This window comes from Cydia strobilella, chromosome 5 (assembly GCF_947568885.1).
Source record: "Cydia strobilella chromosome 5, ilCydStro3.1, whole genome shotgun sequence".
NCBI classification, from domain to species: domain Eukaryota; kingdom Metazoa; phylum Arthropoda; class Insecta; order Lepidoptera; family Tortricidae; genus Cydia; species Cydia strobilella.
This window is the reverse complement of record NC_086045.1, coordinates 18701222-18714775: the sequence shown is the minus strand read 5'-3', so window position 1 is coordinate 18714775 and position 13554 is coordinate 18701222. Positions and strand designations below refer to the sequence as shown.

The 13554-nt window shown below is 35.0% G+C and overlaps 1 protein-coding gene across 1 annotated transcript in view; it reads right to left on the bottom strand.

Moving 5' to 3' along the window:
* The window catches only part of LOC134741505 (semaphorin-2A-like), a 78025-nt gene that overhangs the window by 16994 nt on the left and 47477 nt on the right, over positions 1 to 13554 (bottom strand). The window contains exon 2 of the mRNA XM_063674307.1: positions 6887 to 6974. Within this exon, the coding sequence (XP_063530377.1) occupies positions 6887 to 6974 (88 nt within the window). The remainder of the gene's footprint in view (positions 1 to 6886; positions 6975 to 13554) is intronic.

Sequence of the window (13554 nt, the reverse complement as noted above, 5' to 3'; positions counted from 1 at the left end):
AGTTGGAACAAGACAAGAAAATAAATGGATAAATATATTTAAGGGTGTTATTTTACAGGAACTTGAGTTATTCTGACCAGAGGTTTAGTTCCACTATTTTGTTCATTGCCCAGACGCCTGGTCCAAATAACTCAACCTCCATTCAATAGAGAACGCGGCTTGGTTTGAAGGGACGTTTTATTTGTTTGTGTGTCAGTCTTCTCGCTGTATTCGTCGATGGTGAAAACAAAACATTGAAATTAAGTACCTACACTATAAGCAACGGAGCAGAGCGGAGCGAAAAGTTTTTGTCGCTAGCATATGTGCAGAATGCGGGCATTTTATTTGTTTTGTCCGCTTTATGGGATTGTTCAACGAGCCGCATAAATTACCACTGAACAGATATTTTCTTTCCCTCTGAGTAAGTCAGTATATATTTCCACTCACACACATACACATCAGCGATATGCTTTTGTCTATTCCATGTCAATAAAACGGATGCATTTTGCTGCAAATAATTTAGTAAGTACGGAAAAATATTTTTTATTAATGTTTTTACTTCTTATGCTTACGCTATGCTTATGCTAGCATGCTGTGTATATAAAAATATATATATATTATATATATAAAAAAACGGAACCCTTATAGGATCACTCGTGCGTCTGTCTGTCTGTCTGTCACAGCCTATTTTCTCCGAGACTACTGGATCAATTAAGTTGAAATTTGGTATACATATGTAAGTTTGTGACCCAAAGACGGACATGTAACGTAAACAAATTAATTTTAAACATGGGGCCACTTTTTGGGGGTAAATGAGAAAATTAAAAAATAAAGTTTTTCAAACTATATCGTGTTACATATCAAATGAAAGAGCTCATTGTGAGAATCTCAAATATATTTTTTTATAATTTTATGTTAAATACTTTAGAAGTTATTCAAGAAAATATGCAAAATATGAGCATTCCCCCTTTATCTCCGAAACTACTGGCTATAAAATTTTGAAAAAAATACACAAAATAGATCTTTACCTATAGATCACAGGAAAACCTATTAGAAAGGTGCAGTCAAGTGTGAGTCGGACTTAATTATTTAGTCTTTGATCCAAACCCTACGGGTTTATTAAGAGCCAACAGGAGCCGAGACCAAACTCAATTTTGAGATTTGAAAGAGAATATCGTCGTCGCGCTGACGGGGGCGGTACCGCGTACCGAGGGACTATCCCAGTGTGTGTGGTGCACGCACACCGACGCGCACGTTATTTGCGCTCCTCGCCGGCCTCACGCCGCTCGCGTTTTTAGTAACTAAATTCAATATCCTTCTACAACCTGCAATCTAATTAACATTTCGAGTTACAGAATAGTAAAAAAACATAACAAAACATGGACATACAAGAAAACATTGTTGTATAAAAACATACAAGATAACGGCTGTTAAATTAATCCAATTAAATATTTTTAAATATGATAAACAAAAATATTAAATTATAGTCGTGAGTATTTTAAAAGTAAAACTCCCTTATACCTTGATTTTAAACAAAGTATTTTACTTATAACTTACTTGGTTCGTATGAATTAGTGACATACCTAATTAAAAAAGAAAGCTATAACTCCCGCGGGAACAATATAGGCCTTTTCCCTTCAGTACACCTGCATGAAATAAGATCTTTTCGAGCAAGCGTCTTGAAAAACAAATTTGCCGCTCTCCGGCTCCGTTGAATAGAAAAAAAGAAAGCCTCAGGTTAGATAAAATTATCATAATAAAGAAACATGTGACATGTGATATTTCTTACTTTGATGTAATTATACAGTTTTATTGATGGTCCGTTTTTTTATTTATGTGTCAGATTTTGATAAAAATAGGTATAAATTGAAGAGCTCCTAATTCTGATCGGAATAAATATGAAACCCAATAAATAAATAAATAATAATAAATATTAAATCAATATTATAGGACATTCTTACACAGATTGACTAAGTCCCACGGTAAGCCCAAGGAGGCTTGTGTTATGGGTACTCAGACAACGATATACATAATATATAAATACTTAAATACAAATAGAAAACACCCATGACTCAGGAACAAATATCTGTGCTCATCATATCATATCATCGAACCCAGGACCATCGGCTTCACAGGCAGGGTCACTACCTCCTAGGCCAGACGACCGGTCGTCGCCCAATATTTTGGGACAATAGTCTAGTCTACAAAAGGTTCAAGGTGGTGAAAAAAATAGTGTAAGCTGTTCGCATAAAAAAACCGCAAATCGATGTACAGGTTAGCCGTTTGGTACACGTATATACTAGTCAAAACAAAAATTTTGACCCGCAGTTCCTAAAAAAAATTCCCTTAGGAGGGGAGTGCTGAAACCTTTTTTTGTATAAAAAAAAACTTTTTTTTTAAACCTATCGTATACTTCTCATCTATCATACGAAAGGGCTTTTTGAAGCGATTCTGAAAATATACCACATCATTGCATTTTAGCCATTTTTAGGGTTCCGTAGCCAAATGGCAAAAAACGGAACCCTTATGGATTCGTCATGTCTGTCTGTCTGTCGTCCGTCCGTATGTCACAGCCACTTCTTTCCGAAACTATAAGAACTGTTGAAACTTGGTAAGTAGATGTATTCTGTGAACCGCATTAAGATTTTCACTCAAAAATAGGAAAAAAAAAATTTTAGGGGTTCCCCATACTTAGAACTGAAACCCAAAAAATTTTTTTTTTCATCAAACCCATACGTGTGTGGTTGGTCTATGGATAGGTCTTCAAAAATGATATTGAGGTTTCTCATATATTTTTTTTCTAAACTGAATAGTTTGCGCGAGACCGAGAGACACTTCCAAAGTGGTAAAATGTGTAACCCCCCCTCTAACTTCTAAAATAAGAGAATGATAAAACTGAAAAAATATATGATGTACATTACCTTGCCAACTTTTACCGAGAACTGGTTTGAACGAGATCTAGTTAGTAGTTTTTTTTTAATACGTTATAAATCGTAAACCGCAATTTACCTTTCACTCACGTTTCACATAAAAATACATTGTTTAAATTGTGTAATGTACGGAACCCTCGGCGCCCGATTCCGATTCGCACTTGGCCGGTTTTTTCTTAAATTGAAAGAAAAATAATTTTCAAAACATACCAAGTTTGGGCTCCTCCAGATACGATATGGCTGATTTTTTTTGTACAAATGATACGTGATATCCTCATATGTAACCCCAAAAAAGCAATAAAAAATTTATTTAGTTTTTTTTTTTCAATACAAAGTGACACAGTTCTACTTAACCCTTTAACTTGACCCCAAACTTGGTGTGTTTTGAAAATTCTATTTGTTTTAATTTACAAAAAAATGGCTAAAATGTAATGATGTGGTATAATTTTAGAATCGCCTCAAAAAGCCCTTTCGTATGATACCACACACGATAGGTTTTTGGAAAAAAAATATGTTTTTTTTTTTCATACAAAAAAAATGTTTCAGCATACCCCTCCTAAGGGATTTTTTTTAGAAACTGCGGGTCAAAAATTTTGTTTTGACCTCTTAGTATGCGTGTGCCAAACGGCTAACCTGTACATCGATTTGCGGTTTTTCTTTGAAATTGGGCTTGTACGGCTGCCACTAATAGAGATACTAACTCCTAAAAATACGTATGATACCTCATTGGATTCAGAATGATGTCTAGAAAAATGTATTCGAAGCGTTTATTCCCACATAAAAAAAGTTCAAAGCTATTAACAAAAAACGGCCAAGTGCGAGTCGGTTCCGTACCATTACGCAAAAAACGGCAAAAAATCCCGTTTGTTGTTTGGGAGCCCCACTTAAAAAAATATTTTATTCTGTTTTTAGTATTTGTTGTTATAGCGGCAACAGAAATACATCATCCGTAAATATTGCAACTTTTTAGCTATCACGGTTCACGAGATACAGCCTGGTGACAGACGGACAGGCAGATTGGCAGACAGACAGACAGATATTATTTTAAAGGTATTAAATATTCTTTTAAAAATTAGGAAATAATATGGTGTATTTAAAACATATCATGGAATATACTACGGTTATAAATTGATATTATGTAAAGTAATTTTTTCAACAAGTTAGGCAATTATTAAGTAACCACATTTTTTTCGAACTTTCGTCTGTTGTAAATTTAAAAAAAAAGAAAATAATTGGCGTAAAAAGTATTTCGCCTCGTGGAGCCCCTTTCATGAGATCACGTCACAAAAGTTTTAATAAAATTAATACTTTGTTGTAAAATATAAAGCAATATATACTTAGAACAATACGTACTTAGAACTGATACTTTTCTAAATAAAGAATGAATAAACTAAATTGTGTAATTAATTTTTAGTGCAAATCACCACAATTTGCTTCTAAAGAGCAAATCTGTGACCAAAAATTATATATAGTTTTAATTTTTCGTTCGTATATTCAGATTTGTGTATGAAAATGTGAAACTATTATTTCTAAAATAAATTATTCGTCCCTAATTTACACAAAATTTATACCAAATTTGATCTCATATCAAGAGATAGGTAGAAATAGAGGCAAACTGGACCGCAGAAGCCGACTTTTCCCCTCCCTTTTTGGGGGGTAGCCAGGACTTAATCTCGTAGCTAGTGCGTCAGCTCAGCTTTGTATGAACCAAGGAATAATAAATAGTGTTAAACGATATCCCCTGAGGCCAAAGTGCATACTCACTTTACTTACTTCGCCTACTAAGAGGCAAATCGCGACTTTGTTATGGTTTATCGATAACTTATCACATCACTAGATTATCGACTTTCAATGTCGACTATTGCCCATCACTTTTCTGTCCGTGTACGTATTTAGAAACTTGACCCCGCCCCTAAAATTAGTGCGATAAGGACAACTGCAGCTTAGGCGAAAAATCCTGCGTAAAAATCTCAAAAATCGAGGTTTCGTACTCGACTGTTTCCTCCTCCAAAACTTAAGCAATCGTAACCAAATTTGGAAATCTAAATGATTATGAAATTGTCTGTGTCGGACTGTTTTGATTTTTTGGCTAATTGATACCAGTTTTGAATACCACGCCTCTTATTGCGGCATAGTCAGTGAGGCCATTTTTGGCCATGTTTGAAGGGCTCTAGCGCCTTAAAAAACAAAAATATCAAAAAAAGCAAAACACACCGACACAGATATTGACAATATTAATCTGTGTTGAAAAAATCATTCCTCTAGCTTCAAAAACCACGGAGGAAACAGTCGAGTACGTTTGTATGGAGAAATGACCACTCCTGTTGGCTCTTAAAGACATTTCACGCACGTTTCACATAAAAAATACATTGTTTAAATTGTGTAATGTACGGAACCCTTGGAACGCGAGTCCGACTCGCACTTGGCCGGTTTGATTTAAATATTAAATCTTGATATTAACGTACCAATTTAATTAATTAATTTAAATGTTTATTTCATTTACATTACTGTATTATTTGTCAAATAGAGTTTGGTTGTAATATTTCTCTAGATATATTTAATTAAAAAATAACAGACTTTTTATTTACCATAAAAGCGAAATAAATAAAAATGCTGACTCCAATGGAATGCTCCCACAATCTTTGAATCTAAGTTAAAGGCAAGTCAAGTCATAGATTATTAAAATACTATTTAAGATTCATTTATAAGGTCTTTATATTGTGTTGTTCAAATGTATGGGTAAGTATATTGTTTCGAGCTGTACCTAACTACGAAGTGGTGATAGCAAAGTAAAGTAAATTGTGTTTTCATGTACTGGTTAAAGTTAGTCGGAGGGTTCTATAGCAGTTCAGTGAACAAAGCGTTTTATTGACGCTTCCGTGTATATTGTAGAACTAGCACTAGTCGTACCTACTCAAAATTATTTTAGTCAATTGAAAGTAGATACAAGCAGAGCATTTAAATATGCTCAAAAATTTGCTGGGGGTTTTACTCTAAGAAGTAAAAATACTTACGAAATACATTTCTTTTTTCACACCAATGCCAATTTTTATTATTTTAAGACAATGTCGTAATCGTACACCTAAAAATCTTCAGAATATTTGCGTTTTCACGGAAAAATCATCCAAAATTTCGTGGAATGCTCCATTTACTTCTGGTTATTATGCATTATTACAACTAGTTAGAGAAAACTTTATTATTAACTTTGCGGTCATCTAAACTATTCTCCAACAATAATAAACGTTGACAGGAGTTGACGGAAATAACGGATAATTCGCTTTTCATGTCTCGACTCCATTTCCTCGCTTAGCTCATTATGTATACCGTAAGCTGACTTGTTCCAGAACTGACTAATAACTAACATTTTACATTTGAATGGGACGCATAGAATACTATTTGTAGCATAGACCGTTATTGGCCAAACGAAGTGGCACGGGACACCTCAAACCAGCCTAATGTGTATTTTATACTGCAATATTAAAAACCAGCCAAGAAGATGTTGGGAAAATCTCTATGTTGGGCTCAGTAGTTGGTCGTTCGTCAAAACAGGAGGGGGCTAGGAGATACTATGGGCGTAACAAGCCGAAGAGAGTAATCGCGATACGTCCTTTTATTGATAAAGGATGAAATTTTACGAAAACTCAAAAACTGCTCAGCCGGTCATGTTCAGAAAAGCTTTAGACTTGAATACAGAACCCGAAAAATGATTGTTATGGACTGTGTTATGATGTTAAATTTATGCTATAGATTTAAAATAAAATTAAAGCTCTGAGTTGAGTCGGAAAGAACTAAAATAATATCATTGCAAAAGCTTTTCCTCCGTTTTTCTGCCTGGGAAAGTTTTCTTGTGTAAACTTTGTTTTACCTGATTTTAGTTTTTATCTACTTTCTTAACAACGGCGGCGGCAGTGTTCAACAAATGACTAAATATTTTAATTTAATTTAAATTTGTGTAATATTATGATAGGTATACTTACATAGCTCCTACGTAAAGCGTATTTATATCTTCATTCATATACATGGTGCGGTAAAATAGAGTCCCGCAGCTGAACTCCCGTATGTGATCTGTGGACAAAAGCAATGTGAATTAGTTTACATGTGTATTTGTTTATTTAACTCCTTCTCTTTAGTTTAGTGAACATTCGATAAGACTGGTTCTTTTTTTCTTCTTTTTTATTATTATAAACTTATAGGCGATCTTCCTCAATTTTGAGACATTTAGCAATTCATTTTTAAAGGATACATTAGAGATGAAGTCAGTTATGTGCGTCTTACACTTTTACGTTTTTAAAGCCTATAAATTTATGAGGGGTTACATAACGGTCAGGATATGTATTAGCGGTTTGAGTAATTTGCGTGACATGGACCGGACGGAGGGGCCGTTGCAATTTAAGACAGAGTAAGGCTAGATAATTACAACAGTCTACAATAGCCATGATTATTGGCAGGTGGTCCCCAGGGAACTACGCACGCAATATGGCGTGACGACGATCGGAACAGGCTTATTTTTAAAACCCTTTTTTTAGTTGACTCCGTTATCAACAGGTTGTCTGGCAGAAATCGCTTTTTATCGATAAGATTGTCTGTCGGCTACAGTTCTTTAGGTTTTTAAACTTTTTATTTGGTTTTCATTTGTATGCACATCATATTTTGTAAATCAACACCCGCGTAGGCGCAATATGTTTACATGTGGTTAAATGCACTAGTCTAGTCTAGACAGATCGATTTCCAAAACTTTGTTCTAACAAAACTTTTTGATAGATGTTACTTTAGTGTTAGTAATATCAAGTAACATGTCTATTTAAGTTATTGAAGACAAGTACAATCTCAAACTGGCAGCGAGAGTAAAGGCTGTTTAACCTAACCTATCCAGCAGAAACCGGGGAGAAAGCTTGATGAAAATTCCTAACTTGTGGATGTACTAGGTATGAGCCGTTATTAATGCCCCTAAGCTGAGTTGATTGTTAGGTATTAAGCGTAGATAATAAGAGTTGATTTGTCTTGCTATGTCACAATAAGGGTGACATTTTCATTTGTGAAAAAACCCTTTTTCTAATAAAGATAAAAAAAAAAAGCCGAGTTGAGTTTACATCTCAGCTAGGTTCCGTGATGTTCAACATGGTTTTGATGGTAGATTTATGAATAGATTATCATAAAGACAACAGAAATCAACCTAAATCAATAAGGCGTGTGTTAAACTAACATTGAATTGTATTACTATGTCTTACAATTAGTTTTCCTTATTTACAAATTGTCATGTTCATTACACAAATAATTTATTTCATTCCCCTACTAGCTTTGCAAAAAAAGGCTGCAGGCTTCATAGGCAGAACCCACTAAACCCTAATAAACCCTACTTGCATGTCCGCAAATCAAAAAGCTGCCTCATACAGTAATAATACAATTAAGTAGGAATTACACAAACATTAAAAGAATTACAACCGTCAGGTTCCATGCACGCAGGGCAAGTAGTATTTTGCCGGCGTTGCCCGCACTCGGCGGTTGAATACCACAGCGATTACCGCGCTAATGAATCCACTGTTTGGATATCTAACGAACTGTTTACAGCGATTTGTCCATAACGTACATAACGTACACGTGTTCCATCATTTCGTATTAAAAACCAAACTTGTATATTCATATTTTAAATGCCTTGTTATTGTACGTACGTACCCGGTATGTAATTAGTTCATCAGCGATGCCAAATAGCGCATGAAATTTATACTAAATAGGCAATATGGGTAAGTGTGGTTAAAATGTAAATCCGTAATAACGTGGAAGTATCGCCGAGCGACGACCGCATTATGCAGATACCATCGCCGGTTAAACATGGCAACAAGTAACCTGCTGAAGCCCACTGTTTGCGTAAAAACGCGGTGTTTGCTTTAAGATTATTTTAATGGCATTGCAGTTTTTTTTAATTGTGCTTTTTGATAGCTGTTTTTTTGGCTTATATAAAATTATGTAAAAAAACTTCTGATAAAGATTTATACCTGATTATTAAATTGAAACATTTCTATACATCAGTTATATGCACCACGTGTTTAAATTTCTCACTGAACAAGAAGGTTATTATTTTAGTCCTTACGGTCGGGGGATCAAAAAATCTGCAAAACACCTCTGTACGCGGCCCCGTAAGGTTTCAACGTCTAAATTTAAAAATAACCAAAACATTTTTTTTGCATAAGTTTATTTCACTATGCAATACAATTACTTAGGTATGTATATATTTACATATCAACCACCGCCCGCCTCTGTCAGACCTAGACTTGTTGGCAAAAAAATTATACACACAGAAGTCAAGCCATAACAGGTTTGGATTAGGAAAATACCATTGTTTTGTGTAAAGCTAAACCCATAATTTCCATTGTCGTATTAAATACTTGAAAGTTGAATAAGTCCTGTGCTAGTTAACAATAGTAGCGAGTAGCAGGCGAGCCCGTCAGTTGGTTTGGTATAACTGAACATTCCAAAGAGACGAGTGCGGCCCAACGTTTTACTCGGTGTGTGCACAAGCTGCAGCTGTTTTTTTTTATTTTATTGCTACGCAACCGGTGCCTTTTTAGTTTCCTTCGTATCCTTTCTAATACCTCCGTATTTGGTTCACTATCGGTTGTTATACTTAAGCGGCTACTTGATATAGACGTGCACAATCGAGATAATGCTGTAATATGCCTACTATAAGATTTCCTCATTATAACCATTATTGAATATCATTTGATATTCACTAGTCGCTTTTCGGTGAAGGAAAACATCGTGAGGAAACCGGACTAATCCCAATAAGGCCTAGTTTACTTAGTTTAGTCAGATGGCAGTCGCTTTCGTAAAAACTAGTGCCTACGCCAACTCTTGGGATTAGTTGTCAAGCGGGCCCCACCAGGCTCCCATGAGCCCTGGCAAAATGCCAGGACAACGCGAGGAAGATAAACCATTGTTGAAAACGGGAGATGTTAGGTGTTGAATCATCACTTCTGACATTACCTTCCCAGTGTTGGGCAGACCTAGATGTATACGGGTAAACGCCGAATACAAGTTAAAGTTGATTTAATTTTCGGGCTTTACCCAAAAGCCAAAAGTCTTGGGTAATACTAGTTATACCAGGTTAAACTTGAATTTAATTAACCTTCTAACATTCACAACATTACAATTTGTATAAGAAAATAATCACGTCATCGTAATTCACTTATTACAATTTGTATATGAAAGGTTCATAGAAACTGTCTATTTCGTTACAGCTACTCTCGCCATGTTTAATACGTTTTTTTTAAATAAATAAATACATTGAATAATGACTTATCAACAACAGCACAAATAAACAAACAAAAGTTAATATGTAGTCCAAATCAAGGTTTGAAAATCTCATCCATTCCATTCAGTTGTCACAGCTATCTTCATCTGTGTGAAGCAATAAGGAATTGGCGGTTAGTGATGTAAATCAACTGTTTACTTACTGCACCTCCTATATTTATTTATAGTTACATCGAAATATGAACACTATTTTCAATAATGCAAGGTTGCTTTCACAATAGCAAAATAGGGCCATGGCGCGCTTACTCGTAAAAGAGTAGTTATTGGGAATCCTTATTCTATTTCCTAGTGAAGCCGAGATAGGGATGGTGCACGCGTAAATCTGTCCGCGGGTCTGTGGTTCCGATATCGGCCAACGAAATCGGTGCTCGAATACACTTGCTTTCTTTTTAACCACTCGACTTTAGACATTGATATATCGCGGTATCTTAAAATTCCTTGTTTTAGAACATTTTGGGAATTACAGGGTATCTGAACAACGCATTTTACGGTTAACGTCTAGACAGTATCTCATTCACATAACACTTGACTGTACTTTCTTGTTTCTTCGTTTCAAATTTAAAAAAAAGAATTAAGAAGCATCGCTAGAGGGTTTTACGGTGTTGCAAAACTGCTCCAATAACCATGTACATAGTCAGGAACGGTTTTTTAGCGCCTTCCCTAGAAGCTTCGCATGTTACTCGTAATATGAATTAACTTAACCCCTTTTCCCGCGCAAAAATGAAGGCTTCATGCGAGGCAACTAACGCCGCGCACTTTATCTATAAGATGTCTGTGCCTTTCAACTAATAGAATTTTTAATCAAGTTGCTTGCGGCGGCGCCACGGCACGAGTGCGCCAGATTAATGTAATTGGACGCCGCAGTCACAAAGGCAAATTGTAATCCCCTCGTTCATTATGTGTGTAGATATGCCCGTAACATGGCACACAGACGTAGGTATTCTACTTAAACCACTATGCGACATTCTATTTATGCCGCCTAAAATGGTTTTCGGTAACCTGACAAAGCTTTATTTGCATAACTTTATCTCGACTGCGGTGGATATCGGGCTGGCCGGCGAGTTGCCTCAAAACTCGCAAAGAGTGTCGAACGCTTTAATCGGTCGATTGCAGCACAGTCGTTAGGAAGCTCCGAGTGTCGTGACAATTAAGTTGAAGCGGTGATTGTGAGCGGTGCCAAGCGGATGTAGGTCAGTGGAGTGGACCTGCCTCTGCGGTGCCGGGTTCGGTGCCCATTGTGCCGCGGCCTCTGCCCTCCTGCCGACTTGGCACCGCCCGTCACCGCACGCGCCCATTCCTAATCATTGTAATCTTTAATTTGGTATTGGCTTCCGAAAATTGCACACGTCACATATGTAGTTATATGTATATTAAAATAAGTTTTACTTTAAAGGAAATTTCGAGCCTAAAGGCGGTCTAAAACGCTATAAAATAGATAAGTATGTGAGTATATCCTATTACTGACAAAATGAACAGATCTGAAAAACAGACTGAAAATTAATACTCTGTTTTATTATTCGCTATGAAGCATATCAGCTTACCGGGCCCTCAGTGTCGTTTTAGTATATTTATTTTCAAACAGTGAAATATTCATTACATATAAATATGTATACCTACACCAAACTCTGTAGGTTGATAATATTCAAAATTAAAATATACCAATCGGCACCGAAACTGTTAGGCTGGAGTCTTCCATTAAGTATAACAATACTTGTGACGGGAGAGCCCGCTCTTCCATTAGGAAATAGGGTAAGAACCAACAAACTGTACTTAACCTAATTAATATAAAATTTACAAATTATTATACAATTTACAATTAATGATCAGTTCCAATTGTGTAATTTCAATGTGGCCATGTTTTAAAATTATTATTTTGTTTTTAAAAATCAAACACAACGTAAAGCAAAAGATAAACAATTGAATTTAATTGATATTCGAGAAGTTCTAAATGAGAATGAATCCATCAAAAGTTAATCACTTTCATTTGAACAACAATCTAATTTCGTTAAAGTTATTTTAAGCATTTTGACTCATGCGTCCAATGCTCATCAAAAATAATACAGGAGTACTTTAATTCAACGGGTTAAAATTATTTGATTGGATTTTAATGTAGGTACATTGTTAATTTTTTTATGACATACATTTGAATTTGAATTTGAATGATTACATTTTCCAGTGTTGCAACAAGACAAACATAATAAAAAATGTTTTCCAAACTTTAGGCACTTTAGACGAATAATTTGGCCGAATAAGAACATTGGAAAACTTGTCGAATATACCGAATACCGACTCTATTGTAAATATATGGTATAATATATTTAATTAATTATACTTAATTTTGATTTATGAAATCTATTCAGAAACTATCTAATATATTTATCTATATCCATTTACCGTCCTTTTTCCACGATATAAAGTACAGAAACTATATTTTAAAATTTTCTTAGGCTATTTAATAAATTAACAGTAAGTAATTACACCTTACTTTTATTTTGATCTTTGACTTCGAATTGTACATCCCCACTGTGCACAGCTACGACTACAATTTAATTCTAGTATTTACCCTACAAAAACTTAAGTATAGTGTGCAGAATATTGTAAGCCCCTCATTATTGACCCACGCAGCATTATTTAGAACATAAAATCTTATCATCGAACTCCTTAAAGATGCATTCTCCGGAAGATGTCGCCATCTATCTTAAAGGAATAGGGTAGATAAGGCGGTTTAGTGCACTCTATAGGATGGTGCACGACTTTCAAAGCTTAAATCCGCCGTTATGTCGGAAGGCACTCCAGCGCGGGTTGTTTAGCTGTTTACCCATATTTGGTGTAAGTGGCTACGGGGAGATCGCATTTACAATTTATTCCTATTAAAGGCACTTATAACTAAGAGGATAGTAAATAGATTATTCCAATTTTGCATTGAAAATTACGGAACCGATGACCAACCTTTTATCAACAGGTATCTTTTATATTTTTTATGCATTTTTTTTTTTGTGTTTTCAAAAAGTTTTAGGTCAAACTTTATAGGATAGGATACCTATCTATACTCATGGTCAAATTTAGAGGAACGTAAAAAAAATGTCCATGACATATTGAAATGAATAAAAAAATGTACATATTGAAATCGCCATAAATAAATAAAATTTATTTTTAATAAATTTAAGGTATTAATTAAGTATTTAATACCTTTTATCAGCGCTTCCAAGAAAACTGCTTTTCTAAGAAAACGAAGTTTATTATCAAGCAATTGTGCAGATATAAGAGGCTATTTTGTAGTATAAAAAATAATACATAATAAACAATTCGCTTTTCTGTTGGAGAGTTATTCTTTACC